At 35.9% G+C, this 22937-nt stretch overlaps 1 protein-coding gene across 1 annotated transcript in view; it reads right to left on the minus strand.

Annotated features, from left to right (window-relative positions):
• DIAPH3 (diaphanous-related formin 3) overlaps nt 1–22937 on the minus strand; it is a 234091-nt gene that overhangs the window by 72401 nt on the left and 138753 nt on the right. The window contains exons 21-23 of the mRNA XM_009323204.1: nt 16491–16615; nt 7499–7663; nt 3764–3899 (exon numbers count right to left, since the gene is read on the minus strand). Coding sequence (XP_009321479.1) covers nt 3764–3899; nt 7499–7663; nt 16491–16615 — 426 coding nt within the window. The remainder of the gene's footprint in view (nt 1–3763; nt 3900–7498; nt 7664–16490; nt 16616–22937) is intronic.

Genomic DNA, 22937 nt, shown 5'->3' on the forward strand with positions numbered 1-22937 from the left:
ATGCAGCTGAAGGTGGCACCATAGGCAACAAAACCCTACTCTTCAAATAACTTTCAAAATCAGATGAAAGCTGAAGAAACCCAAAGAAAAGGACTTCAAGAACAAAGGAGAATCTAGGACAGGTTAAATGTCTGTGTTGTAAATGAGACCAGTGGTTAACAAAACAAGCTTAGGATGATGATATAAATCCTGTTTAAGCATTGGCTAGCGAGCTCAGGCCTTAAAAGGTATGGGCACAGGCTGAAAGCAGAAGTTCCAGAATGGTAAACTAGTCACTAATGGCCAATTAACGGTCACTGAAAAAAGCACAACCTCAAGCACTGGGAAAAGACTGCTTTTACATTAAGAAAAGCAGCAGCAGCTAAGCAAGGGAAAAGCGTCCAGCTGAAGGCACTGCTGTGGCCTGGGGAATTAACACCCCCTGAAGGATTTTGCATCATGTAGTCTAGGGATAGACAAGAGGGTCGGGAACCGTCTAGAAACTAAACGCATTTATAAAAGGTTAAGATCCCAAACTGGGCATGGGGAAGGGAAGAGAAGATGGTAGAGAAGAAAAATACCCACTTCAGTTCTAGCTTCCCTTGCAGACGACCTCTCAAGCTTCAACATGTCATCTTGTCAACTAAGACCATCGCTGGTACCCATCATTGCCAACTCTACAGTATCAGCTCCATGGGATTTTATATTCACATCAAATTTAGGACACAGATGTTAAGGACCGGCTGCTTTGAATATGTAGTGGTAGTGATTGATAGTAAGAACTAATTTGTAGTGATAATGACAACTAATGCATAAAAGTAAGTTATTAGCACAACCAGTGCTGTTAATGATTGTCAGTCCAGTAAAGTGGGGTTGGTTTTGGGGGGTTTTTGTTACACAGGCATCCCTAACCTTCAGGTCATTTTCAGTGAAAAAGCAATGTTACTGAAAAATGAAGAGTAGAGATGTAGAGTACACTATGATCTGTTCACTGGGGGGGGGGGGGGGGAGTATCTTGAAGAACCAGTTAGTACACATACTCTAGTCTTTTCTCTTTTTCAAGTATGCACCTGTTTGAATCCCAGAAAATAATTTCTGGGATGGTGACATCAAATGAGTTTTCAGCTCCTTCATTCAAGCAATAATTGAAATAATGTTTCTACAAATCCAACATCTGATCTAGGCACCATATAAAAATGATATGCAGCAAAAATCAGTTACTCCACAGTCACACTCCAGGTAGAGTGTTTTGGTATTGTGACAGAGGGAGAACCTGGTTAGAAATTTGTCAGCAAGTCAGATGTAAACATTTTGTGACTGATTTACAGATTCTTAATGAGAAGACAGCCTTTCAATGAACTAGTGATGGCTAGGAAAAAAAGAGAGGAAGAAAAGGAAAAAATAATTTTTGAATGTCTATGTTAACCTTCCATCAGAATCAGAGCAACATTATGCCTCTTCAATTAGTAAATACAGTTTTGATAAGACTGCCAAAAAAAAAAAAAAACCAAAACCAATCCCCACTTTTCATATTGTTGTTGCTGTCCTTCCTGACAAACAAATCTACCACAGGTGCTTTCCACTGCCAGAATTTGGGTTTTCTAATAGACTTTTAAAATGATGTTGCAAACAAGCACAAGAAACCTTACAAGGAGCTCTGCAGAACAAAAAACAACTCATCAGCAGCCAATTTAGTGAATATCAGACTCAAGACATTTATAGCTTCAGGTGATGCTAACATCATCTTTTCCCACCTGCTGTTGTTTAGATCAGTCATTCCAGACTGAACCTTAAGTGGCTGCTAACACGAGCAAGAAACCTCCTTCTGTACACTTACATGATTTAATAAAAAAACCAAGCTACTAAGAGACAAAGCAGCTATTTACTCAATGACCTAGCTGATCTGTAAATAACAAGTACATAGTTCCCCGCTACATTAGGTGAAGTAGAAGGTTTAATTACCAGAGGCCTACAGGCACATGTGGGTATATGACTCAGAAGTCTGTAACATTGGCACCCGTATTCTGGAAAGCCTGAACATGACATTATGAAGAACAGGACTTGAGAAGAGCTTTAATTTTCCCTGAAAGACTATCAATTTTCCATCCAAAGCACTATCAGTCATACATACAATATGTCTGAGAGAAGAATATCTAACCTCTTTTGAAACACTTGCAACCATGCATGAAGACAGATACCAGTTTTACCCTTTCCTAGTCTTCTGCAGCCTCCTCTATCTTCTGTGAGCTTTAAAAAGATTGTCACTGGTAGTTTTCTGATTGGGTCTTGAATTTACTTCTAAAGAATTAGAAATTCTGTGTTCAGAGAGCAGGCACCTGGTTTCCCCATCTTAAAAGGAAGCTTTAGTCTCGCACCTCAACACATGGAAGTTCTTACGAAAATAAATCAAAGACTTTTGGTCTGAAGAATCTTTGAAACTAAACGCACCTACTCTGGCTATTAGTGAAATGTGGAAGAGGAGATAATCATTGTCCTGGTTTCAGCTGGGATAGAGTTAATTTTATTCCTAGTAGCTGGTACAGTGCTGTGTTTTGGATTTAGGATGAGAATAATGTTGATAACACACCGATGTTTTAGTTGTTGCTAAGTAGTGCTTACACTAAGTCAAGGACTTTTCAGCTTCTCGTGCTCTACCGACTGAGAAGGCTGGAGGTGCACAAGAAGCTGGGAGGGGGCACAGCCAGGACAGCTGACCCAAACTGGCCAAAGGGACATTCCATACCATGTGATGTCATGCTCAGTACATAAACTGGGGGAAGGCTGGCCAGGGGGGCCGCTGCTTGGGGACTGGCTGGGCATCGGTCGGCAGGTGGTGAGTAATTGCATCATGCATCACTTGCTTTGTATATTCTTTTACCATTATTATTATCTTATTTCCATTATTAAACTGTTTTTATCTCAACCCACGAGTTTTCTCACTTTTACTCTTCTGATTCTCTCCCCCATCCCACCTAGGGGGGGTGGGGGGTGGGGTGTGAGCAAGCAGCTGTGTGGTGCTCAGTTGCCGGCTGGGGTTAAACCATGACAATCATTTATGCCAAAGGTGCCGACCAGGGTTTGAGTGGGGAATTGTTTAAGAAGATCTGCTCAGAAAAAAAATGACAGTAGCTCACGGTAATTTACACAGTAAGTCATGTATCATTCTAAAGGATTCCAGAAGCTCAGTCTGGGATAAAACATAGCAGTATAGAGGATCATCAAACACCTTTTTTAGTAACAGAGAACTCACAGTGTCTGCCATCTCTTTTGGTACAAAAAACAACACAGCATAAATGAGTATCTTTAAAAATGCACGGCTGAGGTTTCTTTTAAGGTGTTTCAACAGGGACCTATTGAAATCAACAACTGACATACTCAAATTAAAATCCAGAGTACTTCAGGAAGGGCTTGTTCTCCTAAAAGAACAAAAATGAATATGTAATCTTAGTTAAAAGAAAGACAATGGCTTTGTGATTTCGAAAATGTCTGTTCTCAAGTAACATAAGGTGTTCTGAGCATAACTGAACTTATACTTGGTCACACAATGTTCAGTATATTCTAATGGAAAAATACAAAGCAGCATTACGAGTTCTAAAATAGCTTGAGGAAAACAGGTAATTAGAGAAGCTCATTAACGAAACAAAATTTAAGAACCTCTTTGCTGTAACCTTTAATCGGTGAAAATGATTCATTTATTCTTTTTTCATAGCACATTCAGATAATGAAAAAATAGCAGCTTTATTTCCAGTAAAACGCTAGGTAAAATGTTTTCTACATTACTTACCTGTTTTCATTTCTAACAAGCGCTTTTTCTTTTGTTGCCTCTCTTGTTTTTCTTTTTCCGCTTTCTCCTTAGCTATTTTAGCACGCCTCTGTTTTTCTTCTGCTTCCCTTCTTCTCATATTCTCCTTTACTGCTTGCTATGAAAAAAAAATAGAGTTCCATTAAAACTGAAGTCTTAGCAAAAACAAAAGCTGAACCTTAAAAACAAATAAAAAAGCTTTAAAATCACATCTCCTAACTAACGTTAATTTATCAAGCCAAATAAATATTTTACATTCCATATTTAGTACATTTTATTCAGAAAAGTAAGCAAATTCAGAATAAATACATTAAAAGCATACTAATTGGCCCCAAATGGGGATTATAAATTCAGCAAGAAATAAGTCTTAAGAATCCACACGTTAATGTAGGAAGAACTCAAAATATCTAAACCACCTGGTTTTACAAAACTGTAAGTATGTTACTATTTGTATTTCTAGAATAGTTTCAATATTTATTCTTTCTCATGCTGCCACTATACCAAGCAAAACAAGGCTGCTTGGGTGACTTAGCTGTGCATTTTTCTTATTCTTATCCGCATATGCATTAATTCACTGGGTTTATAAATTCTTGCCTTCTGGTTAATACCTCTACAACATTGTTTATTTTGAATTATAAATAAGTACTCCAAAGCTTCCAATGAGCCAAACCAGAACTATGAGTTTCAGAGTTTTTAAGTCATTATTTTGCACATTCAGACATTAAACAAAAAACCTGTGTGATTTTTCAGCACTAGATTTAGAAGTCTTTTGAGCTAAGTTTTCTAGGATGCCAACCACCTTCACTTTCTGTCAGTACTCAAGACCAATGCTAAACAATTCTGAAAATCATACCTCAGATGTCTCACGCTAGGCATCTCAAAAATCTTTTCCAAAGAGTCTTAAAACTGAGCAGCTACTCAATATTTTGTTTAGTGTCATTGAATGATAAAGGGTTTCATGTCTTATCTACACACCTTTTTCATATAGCCTTCAAACTGTGCTCTGCAAGACAGAATTATTAATTTTCCTCAAGGTTTCTTCTATCATGCTCATCAATAATATCTAACTGTTTCGAAGCATTAATTAATCTATCTTTATAACACTGCTGTGAAGCAGCGGTTAGTATCAGTGCTAATTTTACAGACACAGAAAAGAAATATGGGGAAATTAAGGTAAAGCACAACCACTTCTTTGAGTCTCCAATTCAAGATGAACCTAAGCATTTAGAATTCTTGTTCTGCAGCACTTAAATGGGAAGTGTGGTTTAAATATCAGAAATTAAAGTAACACAACTATTTCATAGTATTTAGCAATTTTGAAATCAGACTCCCGAGTTTCAAATTAGGCACTGATTTGAAACATTAAGGTAGGAAAACTTAATCAATGCCCATGTTGAAAAATCTGGCATATGTAACTTGCCAGGCAAAATTATGCTGATTGAAGACTGTGCCTTCTAGCTTTTTAGCTATTAAACTCTGAAGTAGCAGAGGCTTGGTAATCTTTACATGTTCCAATATGTTTGCTAAATATGGGTTCCATTTTAAGTCCTTTCCTCAAAACAGATGGACATAGGAATTTCAAAGCCTTTCTCAATATCTAAGAAAGAAGTATTTTTCCCTAGCTACACCCTCAGACATGTCTGAAATCATTAAAAAAAAAAAACAACCAACCAAGCAAAACCAAACAAGACTGGGAAACATGCAAGCAACTTAAATAAGTGTGTTGTAACGGTAAGCGTCAGGCTGCAATGAGGAGTAGATGGTAAAATGACTAATTGAATCTTTCTACAGTTCAATAGGCATGAGTTGGATCACTGCTCCAGACTTTGTCACAAAGCTCATGCTCAGATAACATTCCTGCAGGAGCGTAGCCAGTAAGTTAAGCTATGTAATCATAGGTAGCCAGATGTGACACGAGTCACCTTTCCAAGTTATCCAAATTAATAAATTCATACACAGTTGGGGACCTGCCTTTTTATTCTTCCATTTCTTCCTTGAGAAAGAGTTGCTTACCAGCCAAGTGTTCAGAATCCAAGAGAAAAAAATATTGTTGCAAAGAAAGCTTAAAAAAAACAACCAAAACCAACCACAACCTCCACACAAAATCAGCAAGCTCTCCCTGCACTCCTAACTTTACCAATCTGAACATAGTTATAAATCACCAAGATAGCAATCCCCACTAATCCTAAATAAGAGCTCTATAAAAATATTTTGAACTTATATAGCCATCAGCTTTCCCAAAGTTATTTGGTTATTTTAAATTGAGGGATATACCAGTATTGAGTATGTATTCTGAAGTATATCATCAAGTTAATCATCCTTTTTCCAGAACTACATTGACAACAGTGAAAGGACCTGCAATATTTTGGAGAACATCTTATTATCCTGAAATTTGCCAAGACGACTGGTTATAGTCATATATAATCAGCTCCAAACATATAAAGAAATACCCTGGTGAGAAATTTCTACCTCACTTTTCAGAAAGGTCTTTTGTTAAAACTCTTAAATCACATTTTGGTAGAATTAAAAAAAAAAAAAAAAAACAACCCCCCCAAAACAAAACAAAAATTATTAAAATTTGTAAGCATAATGAAAATGCATTTGGACTCAAAAAATACCTGAAGAAAAATAAAATTAGATTTCCAAAATAGCTCAAGCTTTTATGATGACCTAGTATGTGCAAATGTTTGTATACATAATGCAGATGCTGCCCTGTGATACAAGGACAGAGCTAACCTCCACATCTATGACTATTTTAGATGACTCTAAGGCAAAGCTCTGCTAACTAACAGTGGGTCTGAATTATGCTTATAACTCTGTTCTGAGCTCTATACAAAAAGCAGCTACCCAACAATAACCTGGATCAGTCTAATGTCTGTTTCTCAAATATAATTCAAATATTTATAATAATAATAAAATAACCATTTTTAGCTCCTCCCCCCAAAGATCATCCTTTTTTAAAAGGAAAAGTAAGCAAGCATTTAAAATGCATAAAACTCAAAATCTTAGGCAACCTATTGTAACAAAAATTAAAGGTCCTTAGAAACAGACCGAGTTTGAGGAAAAGATGCTATTTTTTTAAGCCAGGATAAGGAGCTCTGAGTTTCCATAGCAGGGAACCTGCTTACAGACGCAAACCTTGACACTGATCAAGTGCCGCAGGCAAATGAAAAATTAAACGAAATAAAATCTTGGGTCAGGATTTTGCATGGGAAGAGCATGCATTATAAATAAAGAATTAATTTATATTAATTTATTTAAATTACCCTTCCTCCCCGATGAGAGCAAGAGAAGTCTGGGGGTGGTCACTTGGTGCGGTTACATTGCATGGTGTCCCCCCCTCACATTGTTAGAATATTTATTTTTGAGTAAATAACAAGCATCCTTTAAACAGAAAATGCAGTTGTATTTAAAAAAGGTAGAATTTCAGATTTTTCACCTTCAGGTTATACAGGCATATAAGAGGCTCAGTTTTAAATTACATTCATTGTTATTAGGAATTTTCAATTCTTTCAGAAAGAAATAATGCACAAATATTAATTCAAAACTCTGTTATCCTTAGGATATCCTAAGAACTTGGGATGTGCAAAGTAAAATTTCTGATATGAGTACCAGACACCATCTGAGGAGTTAGAAAATTATTTTTAGTTTGTTCAGTAACTGAAAGATTACAAAAAAAATTTTGGAAACATTAGGCATTAAACAAACAGATTGTACCATGAACATCGTCCTGAAGTTGTTTAAGTCCGTTAAAAACTCCTCCACTGAAATTTTCTTCAGATCAATGGCATAATATCCCATCACGTTCTGATAGAGTTTTTCCATGTTCTCATGCATCCGTGAAAGTTTCTGAAAATCTTCTCTGGCATGAACTAGAAAGCTGTACACTGCTGTTAAGGCTGCAAAAATACTCAGTAAATCCAGTCAAACCCACAGTTTTTACTTAACATTGATCTGTATTTCATACACATTTTTCATTTGCATCAAATGAAGTATCAAAAGAATTCCTTCCATGTCACATATCCTTCCTAGTATTTACTGTGTATATTAGGCCTATGAATATATCAGGGTGCTTTCATCAAATTTTCTCAGCCACTTTAAATTTAAAGATTATTCCATTAGCATATAATTTTGTATAAAATGAAATGTATGGGACTAATCTAATTTCAAGCACCTATGTAGTATATTTTGCATCACTGTCTCCTTACTGAAGCTAAAGGTTTAGGTATATAAATTACAATTTATATGGAATTTATTTACAGATACCAATAACTAACCTGAATAATATATCAAGAAATAGTAGAGTTCCTACTAAAATTAGAGTAAAAATAGAAATATTACTAAACAACAGTATTGAAAGTAAAAAACATGAAAGATTAAAAACTTCATCTTAACTGCTTTTTTAAAAATGCTGTTGTAGCAACAGCAATGCATTCATTTCTATTCCTGGTGGCTGCGTCACATATTTATGCTTTTTCTAAGGCTATTTGCGATGTCAATACAACTTAATGAAATTAGAGGTGAAAACAATAGAACTACTTCTCCAAGAGACAATTTATAAACAGCACCAAATTACTGTGTAACATAAATGAAATAAAAAAACCCCTATGTTTATTCAAGAATTTTGGTAATATCGTTTGTCAAAGAAGCTCAAAGAAGAAATATTATGTGTAGTCATTTCCTTATGTAGGACAACTCCATAAAGTGTTTACTTAAATGGAATGGTACCTAAACAAATATTTATGTTCCATTATTTTTCTGCTGCAGGGAAGACTACAAAAGATAAGAAATGACAATTTTACCTTTACTCCCAATTGCCCATCCCAACTATTGCAAAAGAGAATTTACTGTATTTCTATGCTTCTATGGTCACTTTATTTTATGAAACACAGGATTTTTGATCAAGTGCATTAAAATGTAGACAAATAGAATTTTTGTCCACCATGCTGTTTTAAATACACAGTAACAATTTACTGCTGGGTGAGTGCTTTCACCCTTCAGGGTTTTTGCAATGCACTCTTCTTTTAGTTTTGTTTAGAGGCTGAATCCCATTTGAATTTCACTATCAAATGTCCTTCTGGTTTGTTAACCTTGCTTTTAAAATACCAAGTAAGCAGTTAATGGTTTTCTTTTTGTGATTTAGAATCCATGCCAGAAAATCATACAATAATGTCCTCAGACACATCCAGGAAAGGAGAAATAATGCACTTTCACAACATTCAAATTAGTCACTATGAGGGCTATTAGCTGGGTCTGTGAGGGCAGAACAGTCTCCACTAAGTCAGTCTTGTAGAAAAGGACTAACAAAGCCTAGATATCGATGATTTTTAATGATACATCTTCCATCACCTCCCAACCACTTGATTTCAGACGTTATCTTCCTCTGACAAGGCTCCTTAGCCAGTATGAGCTTCTTTCCATGTTTCTATTGACTTCACAAGATGCAGCTCGTGAGCAGCTTCAGACTGCCTGTGCTGGCTAGCAACAGCCCAAAGAGAATGGATGCTGCTGGCCCACTATTTCTTGCATGTCAGTTTGAATCTCTCTCCTCTACTTAGCTCCCAAGATGCACAAAGCTTACAGGAAGCTACCCTTCAGAGTTGCGTTTATTTAAAATTATTAAGGACGTTAAAAAGCTATTGGTGGGACAGTGAGAAAAGTTGATGAGAGGCTAGTATGTAACAGCTGCCCAAATATTAAATAAAAAAAGGATAATGAGAAGCAAGACGTGACAAAACACAAGTTAGGACCATCAAAAGACATGTCAGCAGTTCAAAAAAACCCAAACAAACCAAAACAACAAAAAACTGTAATAAAGGAAAATAGTTTCACTCAGCATTAATTTTACTAGAAACAAGCATTTCTACATCCTGTTTATTTTTGATCCTACAATTTAGGATACTTATTATTTGTGATTCTTAGATCGTTAGCAGAACTTAGGGAAAACTACACTATTTTTTGCAATTATGAGGCTGTATATCTCCACAGAGTGGAAGGGTAAAGGAAAATTAGATAAATTTGTTTTGTTGTCACTATGTATAAATGTCATACATCAAACATTCCAGTAACTTTCTTCAGTTTTCTAGGAAGGAAAACACCTGAGAAAAAAAAAGTTAAATTTATCAATGAATGATATGCCAGAGTATATCCTGAAAAGGAAACTTTTCAGGAGGTGAGAGATGAAATTTCTGTGATATTCTGCAAGACATAGCGAAAGTTCCGGCTATGTTAATAGAGTCCATATAGGCTGCTTAGTTTATACTGTTAAAACTGACTCCTCTTGAGTATGTGATGCACAATTTTGAACTCAAAATACAGCCCTCTGGAAAGATGTTTTACTATCCAGTATTTCAATGCCAGACACAATGAATCCTGAGATTTTTATTTTCCATCTGGTGCATTATGGGATACCCTAAGCTCTTGGCATTCTACTGAGACTGTGCTTCAATTTAGGTATTTTTAATAAGTCCCCTTCCTTTTTTCCTTAAACATGGCTTTTGTTAGCCAGCACTAGCTGAACTGGAAACAACAGGGAATACTACTGAGTATAGCAATCCCAACTGTAATTATTATGAACAGGTTGATATAGATGCATTATCAGCTACACAATTCATTGGCTTTGGATGAATGAAGACAGAAATACAACAGAGCTGCAACACAGGTGGGAGGAAAAGGAAATCAAGAAGTTAGGTATCTGTTAACTTTTTCTGAAGTGGCTTTACTTCACGGACTGCCTTTTTGGACTCGTGGGACTACAGATCATCATTCTGCTCATTAATGGAACAGGAAAGCAACACAGGGCTGAGACAAGTAATATCTGTGGCAAAATTTCTAACTGCTGTGTGTTTGGTCTTGCATATTCATGGCAGCTCTTTTCATAGTGAACTGCTTGTCTGAAGTTTACACTGATTTTAATATATTGTGCTATATATAATACTAAAGTAGTGCAGGGTATCAAGCCAAGTGAAAGCAGCTGTTAACCTAAAGCAGATAATGAACGATGTTAATCTGTACCAAAAATTTCCTTTAAAGACCCCATATTCACTGCTTATGATTTTTTCACAAGCTAACCTACGTATTAAGATAATCCAAAAAAGGAATATGATTCTGCATAAGAACAAAAGATTAATAGGTGCACAGATGCTGCCTATACTTTAGCAGAATATTCAAAATGAAACTGAGACTGCCACTACACTAGCCAGCAACAGCCTCCATAAAAACAAGGCAAACTTTTCAAAGACTGGTGCAAAAAGACTTTGAGATCACTTCAAACCAGAATTTCAACAAATTATTTTCTTCTAAGGCCAAAGGGTGTGAATGTTGTAAGGCTCTGTTGAGGACTTCCCACATCAAGTTCTTGGGAAAATAGTTGCAATTGTCTGAAAAATACGTGTCATAGAGACTTCCTTTTATATACATATAGAAGGTTCAACAATAAAATTCCGTATCTGAATATAATAGTTCAAGAAACACATAGAAATGTTTAGATTTTTAAATTAGTACCTTCTGGAGAGTATTTGTCAAATAATACCTTTTCTTTAACTCACTCACTCCTACTTGTTTCTATGTTATAATACTTAAACAAATTGACATGGATTTGTATCACACAGAGCTGCTGCATCCAGTGTGTGCATCCCATATATTATGAGCAAAACCAGTGCTAGCTGTAATACACACCTGAAGTCCAGACCAGATATTGAAGACCTGTATAAAGGAATTATATACTTAAGTTAAATTTACATTGTTTGCCAAAGCCCTATCTCATTACCTGTCCACACAGTCTACATCCTGACCCTCTCCCAAAGAGGAATGTACAGTCTTCTTTCACCTAACGAGCTCCGGTCCTGTAATCTTCCAAAGTCCTTAGGATGCTAGATCTTACAGGCTTCAGTTTCTTTATGTTGCACAGAAGGAAGTTCAAACTATGAGGCTGATTAAGTAACTGACAGTTCAGAGACAGCATGTAGTTTCTTCCTTGCAGATGAAATGGGTTTCTTCTACCTCACTTCAATCAGGCTCTGACCTGGGTAAGTGCTGTTCCTTCCTTCCCTTTTCGCAGTGTCAACAAATTAACTTAAATGACAAGGAAAGAGGAATAGAGAACTGATCAAAAAGAAAAGGACTCCGTTCCTAGCTGAAAGGCAGCAACCAACTCATTGTCTCTCAAGTATTAGTTCCATAAGATTCTGTGAAAATCGCCATCAACACTATGTTCAGTGGCAGGCTGAAACTTGTCAAGAGTTTCTCGGCTGCTACTTAGAAAATCATGAGGTGCAAGCGGGACTGATAAAGAGCATGTTGACTAAATCACTTAATTAAGCTTTTAATATGCCATTTAAATACTCTCCATAAACCTACTAAATTTTTATTTTGAACGTACAAGTGTATTTTGTTCACTGTGCTTTTTATTGAACATTTCACTCAATGGTTTTAATATTAAAGATTCAATATTCTTTGACTTTCCTAATTAAAGCAAACAGAAGAACTGCAATAATAACTATAATTTCTTTTCAGCTAGTATACATAAGATGACTGACAAACTAGCACAACCTAATATATAGGAGAAATGTTCATAATTATAGACGTTGTCAATAAAAGAGTGCACCAACTGTGCACATATCTGACTTCCTAAAGAAACAAGAATGCTAATCAGTTCATTAGGGGCCTTTGGGTTGTGATATTTAGAGACAGGATGTAATAGCCTGCTTGTCCACGGAGCCTAATTGTACTCAAGATGAAAATTTATTTCCAACAAAGCACCATCCTTCCTTTTTCAGATTTCCTGCTGGTTTCTTTTTATGAGCTGCATGCCTTCCAAGACATCAGCATCATTCAGCTTTCCTTGTCATAGGAATAAAAATAAAGACAGGTCCAGGCTTCATCATGCTGTGCAGGATTATCTAACCTTTACATCAAACCTTTTTTGCTTCGTAATTTATTGAAGCTCCTGTTTTTCTAAAAGTGAGCTTCTTTAATTAGCATGTTCACAGACATTACTAGAAACCATATGCAACTTTACTGTTTTGAAATTACTGCCTGTCTGCTGGGAGCGGAAGTAGGTGAGGGCAAACTATTCCTGTTCGTAATATTTACTGTTCAAAATACTGTATTTGAATAGACTAATACAATGAAATATGTAGCATGGCTGGTTTTACCTGTACTGATTTATTCCGAGTAAGACCAAATATTCATCTCACCTGTTTCTGACAGCAGACAATACCCAATGATTAGGGAAAACAAGAAGGAAACTTGGTAAGTATAGCATGACAATTCAACCGACGTAGTATTTAGTTTCTAACGGTCTGCACGCTAGTGATTTTTCTGAGCTAAAGCTACCTCTGGACTACTGCGTTTAATAGCTCCAGACGTACTACCTTTAGCTGACTACCTAAGCCTTATATGAAATGCATCTACATTTACAGCCTCTACAACATCCTAAAAGTAAATGCTACAGTTTAATTGTTTGTTTTGTAAGAAAACATTTCTGTTATTATGTTTTAACCTGCTGGACAGTATTTTACATGAGATGAACCCTGGTTATTTATAAGACACAATGAATAAGTTCATAACTTTCCTCCTGTATGGAATAAAAAAATTACAAGTATTTTTACTATGTTTTCCTAACTTTTTTGATTTTCCACCTTCAGAGTCCTAATTTATTAAAACATCCCTGATGCAGAAACTGTTGCATATTGCTGATCATTGTCACCATTCTCTGCTACATCAGTAGCTATACAGTATACTTTTTGATATGGGGTGATGGAAGCACTCAAGATATGAGAGTATTACTGGGTTTTATAGCAACTTATTTATGTTTTCTGCTTGCTCGTAACTACAATTGTTCTCAATTATTCTAATATAATGTTTTTCCTCCAGATCTATTACTCTACAATTATTGAAGTTCACTTGCTCTTTTGTCAGCATCTGCCAGTATCTCCCTTTTGACGTGAGGTTTTTGGGGGTTTTTTCTTTAGATATTAATCCAGAAAAAATAATCATTCCACTTTTGACTTAAGAAATTTCTCTCCTTGGAAGTCTTTGTTAATACATCTTGTTGAAAGGTGCACGGAAATTCAGTTATGCTCTACCGACTGTCCTATCTTTATCTGAATGCTGTAATAGATCTGCAAGAGATGGTTTCTCTTTACAAAACCCATGCTGACTCTCCCCCATCATATTATATCTCCCATATATACATGTCGGTTCTGTTTTTATTTAGTCTTCATCAGTTTTCTTGGTGGAGAAGCCAGACTTGCAGATCTTCCTTGTAGCCCTTTTAAAAAACTCAGGTGCTTCTATTCAGCTTTGATTCCTCTGGTGTCTTGAGAAAACTTAGTTCATGCAAGAATCTGTAGTCCAATAGGTTTATATTTGAGTTCATTTTAAAATATTTTCAAGTCTTTTGTGACCACTAGTTACTCCTGGGGATTTATTGCTATTTATTTTATATTTTCCTTTAAAAAAACCTTCTACTGACTCCTTCATTTGAGAACATCCTTCCATTCAAAATATTGCATGGTGGGGTCAACTGAAGTTCACCCTAGAGAAAACTGATGCAAGGAACAAATTTACTTTTACGGCTATGGCTTATCTTCTTGGCACACATTGACAATCTACGTCTTCTCTGGCAGGATTACAGTTTTTGAGATGCTTGAAAAAGATGATGTATAGATCCTCCTTTGCATTTCCTAAGATGATCACTATCTTTTTTAAGCGATCAGTAGACTGTTATAATGCTCTTTGTATATGGGGATGGAATTTCAACCCCTAGAAAAGTTATGGTATTTATTGACAAGGTCCGCCTATTTACCCTATCTGACTTTTATTATATTTTAACTTTTCACACTATTTCTCTACAATTGTGACTTAGTCTGTCTTAAATACAATTTATAACCTTATATCACAGTATTCCACTCACTTCCTGCCATCAAGTTTCAGAAATGCCCAACATGTCAGTAACACAAAGGGAAATGAGGCATCCTACATAATAATTTTTTTTATTTTAGATGTTTGATATTAGCATAGAAGTACATATTTATTCCTCAACTTACTTTTCCTGTGCTCTCCTTCTTAAGTGAAGTTAATTTTTTCAGGGTATTTTTCACTCATTCTCAACTGAATTTTGCTAATTTGCTTCATATCTGTTTTATAGGTATGGAAATTTTATAAACACATCTCCAAAGAAAGCTGTACACTAAATTATCTGTTACTTCAATCCCTAGTCCTCAGCTTAAAAACGCAAAAGGTTGTAGGGTATTTTAAGCGCCAGCATCATGACTACTTTGGATTAGATGATTGTTTTAGGCCCCTTCCAACTGAAATAGTCTATTCTATTCTATTCTAATGGATTAAGATTTATCTGTCCTTTTTCACAGGTTAGATTTCTTAAAAAGTGCTTCCCATTCCTAACTTCCTAGACTACACATATTTTCTTAACCAAGCACAGACTTTGCATAATCCTAGCAATATCTCTGAGAAAGCTATCATGGATATATTTTCCTCTAACTTCCTAGCAGTAGTTTATCTCTTGCCTTCAGGACCCCTCTCCTAGTTCTCCTACTATGCTATTGGCTTCTTCAGGGACAAACCTTATGTTTCGTACTATAGAGACATCATGCTGGTGGGTTGCAACGTATCTCTCAAACACACATTGAGCTGGAAAAAAAAGCCAGCAACAACAACAAACAGAACAACCTCACCAACAAAATACCCGATCTTACAAAAAAATTAGTAGCAACACTGAAAGGTTACAGATAACACATAGAGTCCAGAGAAGGCCTAAAGCTAAGTTGTAAACTCTTTGGTTGCAGCTAGTCTACTGAAGAGGAAATTGGCCCTAACACAGCAAGAACTAGTATATCCACTTGGCCCCAGGGGCCCTTGCCATCTTTTCTTTAATAGTATGAGATTAATCAAGAGGACTGCTTCCTGCGTCCCCCTGCCTTTGTACAAAACAAAGTGGTCTTCCAGCTAGGTAATAACCTAACCGTGCCTGCAGAGGAAATTTCAGCCTGTCTCTCTATCTGCTGATATTTCTGCTTCCGGATCAGTCTCGGTGCCAAGCATATAAGACCATCATCTGGTAGGGAGGTCTAAGTGAAAGAATGTTTTTTCTCTGCTTTATTTAAGTATCTTCATGTCACAAGGCTTTCTTATGAGAGACACAGGCAGTAAAGTTGGCTGCAGGGTTTGAAATAAATAGCGAGAAAAGGAATTTTGGCAAAAATAAGACCAGAAACCAGTTTTCACATGCTATGAATCTCATTTCTGAAATAAGAGAAATTTTTTGGTTCTGCGGTTGCATGTACAAAAACGTTCACAGTGGTAATGCATACACTAGAAAACAAATAAACACAGGGTGACAGACATCTTTTTCTAAGATATTCTCACGTAAAAAATCATTTAACACTAAAGTGAAGTGCTTAACATTCCTATTGTAACTACTTTTCACTAAGTTAAGAAACTTATACACAGTGTAAAACCTGACAGTAAGCATTTTTCTCCTCATTCTATCCACTACGGATGAATCCTTTAATTGGATTGTTCATGTATTTAGTTTTTGAGGGGAAAAAAAGAGAGTTATATTTTTCAAAAATGAATGCTACAGACTAGACAGAAGTTATGCAAAGAAATTTAAAGTTTAAGGTAATGCAGTTAAATTACTTCTGGTTTTTTTGTTTTTTTTTTTAAAGAATACTCCAAAGGATATTGACATTTTTGCTACAAACTTATCGTGCTTATCTTCAGGAACTGGAAAAGTCTGCAAATCCTTCTCGAGCTGTTGGAGTTGCCTCTCCATATGCTTCAGGCTCTTCTCCAGGTTTTCTGCCGAGACTAAAATACAGAACATTCATTCTGCTAACATCTTAAACAAGAAACATTGTTTGTAAAATACATGAGTTAAAACCTTACCCAAATCAGCATATTACGTTTTTAATTCTGAAATAAAAGCACAGTGAACAAATTACAATACAAGATGAGGGGGTCACTCTACAATGTTCAGTTCCCCTCACTTATGTGTTTGCCTTATTCTGATTAGACTGCATCTTGTTTTATTTTTATGCCTAAGGTTTTGCACTGCAATTAACAGTCTGTTTTAAATAACCTGAGATACACATATGCCAGTCTGGCTCTTCTGATTAACGAAAGGACAAGTTTTGAAGCTCCTCCAAGAACCACAAAGCTTTTTTCAATCTCATTCTATTAAAACAGAACATACGAACATTTGTATGGAAGATCATGAAGAAAATAAGACCTTCAAAACAGAGGAAATGGGGCTATTAAACACCTACACATGAAACCTGAGACTTGATTCCCTAGTTTCAAAGCACAATACCTGGTAAAAAACACAACAGAATTTGTCAGAACAAAAGTACTTGCCAAGGTGGAGGGAAGTGCAAGCACTTGAGAGGGTGCAGCAGAGCAAAACAGGGATTTAGGAAAAAGAAGAGAGTAGACATGAAACACCAGGGATTTCTAGAAGGATGTAGAAAAAGTGCATATTTTCTTTATCAGAAAGAGAGAAATACAACTTTCATTCATTTGAAGCAATGCATGGAAGTTGAACACTTGATCTGTAAATAGTTTAATAAAAATATCAAGATGATAAGAGTAACCTGAGGATAACTCCTGCTAGCATGTATTCTATCCTGGATTTATATTATTGGAATCAGTTAAAACTTATTTCCTGATTGTTTATGAAGTAAACTTAACATTTAAGTATGTTCCGTAGGAACAATATATATAGATAAGAATATACTCTGAATTTTAGTCTAATGACTTGATTTCTCCCCCCCCCCCCCTTTATTTATTTCATTCATAATATACTGTGCCTATAAAGGTAAAGCTACCTTAAACTTAAGCATCTAAAAACATCTAAAAAATCCCTGGAGAAATTTTGTGGCCCTATGGTGTTACTAGGATCTGTAGTGGATCCATTATTTCAGCCACTGAGTAGAATTATGTGATGGAAAATATAAGATACACACACTGAACATATCTTTCTCTCATAAAAGCCTTACAGAGTCCCCAGACAACTAAAGTAAAATGTTGCATAGCAACTACAATCCCATTCATAGCAGAAAGGTTAACACAACTATAAAATGATCAATGGCAACCTGTTAAAATGCTAATGTAACCTAAAAAAAAAAAAAAAAAACCCCCAAAAAATAAAAGTAAAATGTTGCATAGCAACTATACAATCCCATTCATAGCAGAAAGGTTAACACAACTATAAAATGATCAATGGCAACCTGTTAAAATGCTAATGTAACCTAAAAAAAAAAAAAAAACACCCACAAAATTTGGAGACGATATTTTTTTCTAAAAAGAATAGGGGAATATAAATGTATGTTCATATTATAATTTATACTTTATCATTTGGTTTATAGTCACAATTTTTAAAACCCTCTGTTTACTCAAAAACACTACCATTTTCCAATTGTATGTTAGACTTGGCAGACTTTCACTCAGAGATTGGTAACCCCAGATCATCACCAGGTAGGTCAGTTGGCTTCAGTAGTTAAGAAACTGCCTTGTTTGGGAAGCAGAGCTAAAATTAGAAGCTGACAATGTTGACTACAGATGTATTTCAGTCTTCACAGGTTCCAGAAACAAACCTGATTTTAATATAAAGTCATACTTCTGCTGTCATAAGAAGCCTTTGAGGGTAGGCACACACACAATTTTAAGACACTGATTTACTTAGAAAGCTGCTAAGAAACACAGAATATACCACCTTGTGCTTAATATAACTATCAATAGAACTCTTCACAATACAGTTCGTCTTGCATAAAAAGAGTTCACAGTATAAAATTAAAGTGACATACTTACAAAATGTCAGAATGACGAGACTTAGCAAGTACACAGGTTTTAAAACAAAACAAAAAAACAAAAAAAAACCCCAACCCACCAGCTGCTACCTCTACATCAATTGCAGGTAGCAGCTGAGTAATAGCTACATTCTTTTACCCAGATAAAAAAGAACAACAAACCTCAGTGCCTAGAGCTGATTAACAGGTTGTATACAAGAGATTTTTGAATTCTTGCTTCCGGCAAAGCTAAATTTTTATTTCTATTACCTCAGTTCTTTTGAGCTTGAACAGTTACATATTTGATCAAGAACCTTTACATCTCTATCTTGTTCTGAAGGTTTTTTTCTTCATCTGTCATGATGTTAAATTGTTCCTGAATATAAAAATTCAGCATTCCTTTGATTTCAGCAGTGCACAACTATTGGAAATATTTTCCTTTAAGACTATATTTCTGGTGACAGCCTCAAGCGGAGGCTAGCTCACAGTGTGCTGGTATTCGTTTGGTGCTATTGTCTTTGCAACTTCCAATTCAGTGAAAACAGATGAAAAAAAAATCAAATCTGTAAATATAAGCAGCTCTTCAACAAAAAGCTCACATGAAATACCTGCCAACCTTCCCTCGTGCCCTTCTAGAAGACATGGTATAAAATCTGAAGGGACATAGGAAGAATGGCAGAAGAGAAAAAAAAAAAACCCAAACCTAACTTTGACCCCTAATCCTGGGAGGTTTCAGATATAAACCCAAGCCAAATTGAAGTAAGCAACTCATATGATAGTTTGGAAACAAAGTCAAAGACTGGGGTTTTGAATGTTAGTGAGCCCGCAAAACCAAGTTGTTTGTTGAATACAATGCATGTGTGCCTGAACACTTTCTCACTTATATCTTCTGAACTCTCATACCTCTTTTTCAAAAAGGCTCCTGATATTTTTATAGGCAATAATTAGATTTCCTCACCTTCTGCCTTTCAAGGTTAAAACAACTTTGTTCTTAAAGTTTCCTCTCTTGATTCAGGTTTTCTAATACCATGATTATTCCAAAAGCCTCTTCACCTGCTTCTGTTTTAAAACCTTTCTGCATAGTATTTCAGGTGATGATTCACCAGTCCTTTTAATGTTTGCATTACTATTTCTACAGTTTTACTGGAAATACATTATCTGATTATCTTATGATAAAATACCCTCTTTTCTTGACCAAACCTCTTATTACAGTATCAAAATGCATGATCTTGTACTTCATAGTATTGTTTTTCATTTCTTTTACTCTGCTTCCTCAGGATCATTCACTGGTGACAACCCGATCCTCCTCTCAGCTGGCAAAGCTGTCTAACCCTTTGTCAGATACGCTCATTGGTTCAATACCACAATTTTATCTTTTTGCCATATTCCTTTTAGACAGTACTTTATGTTTCTTCCACTTTTATTCTAATGAATATTCCCCCATTTTACATAATATCAAATGCTTTCCTGAAGTCAACATAGATTTCCTGTGTCAAAACAAAAAAAAGAAATTAATACTCAAAAGCTAGCAGATTAGTCTACTACCAATACATTTTCATTTTATGCTACTCTCATTAACCTCCACATGTTCGATTATTCTTTCCCCTATAAGCTTTCATATCATTAAGGTCAGACAGAGAGATGTTTAATTGCCCAAATCATTCTTTTTCTCCTCAGTTTCTTAAATATTCTGTAGTCACACAACATTACTATAGTCACAGCAAAACTTGGTAAATTATGTACTTACTAAACTTTTAGTTCCATATCTCAGTTATCTCAGAATGCAGAAATGGAAACTGGTATTTACAATATGAGAATACAGTACTGTGATTTTTTTTTTTCTTTCAACAAATTTCTATGGAGACATTTTGCTCCCCTCCTCCCCATCCCCAGGTCATTATTCTTGCTTAAAATTAAAGCAGTATTTCATCTAGTTTTGAGACTACACCTGTTTTATCTTAAATCCTACAAATAATTCTCCGAAGCAAAGCAATACTACTTGTGTGCTCTCTCATTTATATTGCTGTAAACCTTCTGCTACTTTTTGCAACACATATTTCAGCTGATATTTCAGAAATCCTGCGTGCTGCCCAACCTGTATGACAATTTTATTGGATGGTCGCAATCTCCATATCAAGAGAATCTTCCTCTTGCCTACAGATATTTTGCTTCCCTTATGCTATTCTGGCCCCTATATTCTGAGGGGAGAGAGTGACAGTGACAAGCTGATCTCTAGCCTGATGCAGAAAACTATATCGTATTACATATGAAAAAAAATTCTGAAAATATACTAATGCTTTCGCCATTTGAACTTCATACTGGACTGATGGACAAAGATTACTGAATAATTCTCTAAAATTGCCAATGTTATTGATGCAGCATTTAAAAGTAAAGTTAAATGACAAAAAATAGCCTAAAAAAAACCCCAAAACAACCAAAAAATCCTCCATATTGTCAGATGGTTTAGAGCACTAATAAAGAAATTTCCAGAGGCAAAATATTAGAAGGTTTCTGTAAACACCAGCAGAAGCCTGAAATATCTATTAACAGTGGAAAAAGATCTAGTTGGATATACTCACTCAGTGCCACTGAAAAGACAATATTTATGCTTTATTTCTTCCAAGATGACGTTTTCTCTTGTCTTCTACAGCCATTTTCTGGCTCTCACCTTTTTTTTTTTTTTTTAGCATGCGTGTGTGTAACAGGCACATACGATACTCTTGTTGAAATCCTTTTTTCCCCAAAGCTCTGACAATGCCATTGCCTCTTGAGCCCTTGGACTTTCCCTTCTGCAGCCAAAGCAGACTACAGTTGCACACATGACAGAAGCAGCTCTCTAAGCATTGAGATTGAACTAGTTTTCTCCTATTTTGAATTCAATATGAGCACGCTAATGTAGTGTAATTGGTAAACAATGCATAAGCATTTTTGTACCCGGTTCCCTAGTAATAATAGTACTATCATCAGTAGGAACAGGCCTCAGACCTTATACTAACTGTGCCCTATACTACCTACACATAAGCCCTGGCCTGCTAGACTTGTTACAAACTTCTTTGGAGAACCTCCTGGGCGAGATGCAGCCTGACACCACATGTATCTTTTTACGATGTACAGTTTAAGCTCAGAACTTGAAAATAATGGCAAAAGCTGAAAACAGAAACCCCCGAATGACAAACAATTCACTGACGGTCAGTTATTCATCACTGGCTTGCCATTGAAAGAAAGAAGCAGCTGCTAACGCAAGGGGAAAAAATGGCCAAGCAACAGGATATGGCACCTGCCACAGCACGGGGAAGTAATATCCCCCAGTGTTGCACAGTACACAGTGATATGGTGCAGTGGTAGACTAAGAGCTGCCAAGAGACAGAATCATCTTATAAAAGAAGAAATAAAATTTGGAGGAGGGAAGAGAAAGAAGACCCTCGCATCGGTTGCGGCTTCCCTCACTGAAGAGCTCTTGAGCCTCATCACCTCGATCCTTGGGGACTCAGACCATGAAGTACTGCACTGAATGCAGTGTATTATATATTCACGGCTAATTTAGGATATGATTGTTAATAACTAACTGCTTTGAATACGCAGTGATAGTGATTAATAATGATTAAGACTGAACCATTAGCATGAAATGTTAATGAATATCAGTCTAGTAAAGTTTAAAATAAAAGTTTAAAACCAGCCAAATTTATCAGTCTTCTAAACAATCCCATCACTGCAATCTCTAACTCCCTGAGACAGATACATAGGTAGGGAGATACACAAGCCCACACATACATATATATGCACTTGCAACACTTCCCTACTCATTAAAATTAAGCTCTCTCACCTTCAAGAGTCTACATATCTGCACAACGTATTCAGCTTTTCTATTCCATTGCCCTTTCTGCCATTTTAAGGTTCCTCTTGCAACTGATTTCTGCATAACCCATTTGATATTTTTTCTTTGTCTTTTAGCAGATATCTAAATTTTTCCCCTATAGAGTATCAATAATATTCTATTTGTCTTAATCTCACTATCACTTAAAACGCTACACAGCAATGAAATCTCTCAGTAACATCCAGATATTTATACCCAGTTGAATAAATATTAAATTAAAAGTATTGAACAGCTTTATCTGAATCCTGATCTGTCTACGGACCAAACTGCCTACATGTTTAAATAACTGGGGGCTCAAGGACTGCACCAGGGATTGGCCCTGATACTTAACTGTTGAATCACTGGAAGATGACAGAGAAAGCAAGCTACTTTCATGGACTACTGACATACTTCAATATCACATTAGAGATTGAAGCGCTGTTTTGGTAAAAATGTGCGAATACTCAAACTCTTGCTTAATATTTGATTTACT

Source organism: Pygoscelis adeliae, unplaced genomic scaffold (genome assembly GCF_000699105.1).
Source record: "Pygoscelis adeliae isolate BGI_AS28 unplaced genomic scaffold, ASM69910v1 Scaffold134, whole genome shotgun sequence".
Classification (NCBI taxonomy): Eukaryota; Metazoa; Chordata; class Aves; order Sphenisciformes; family Spheniscidae; genus Pygoscelis; species Pygoscelis adeliae.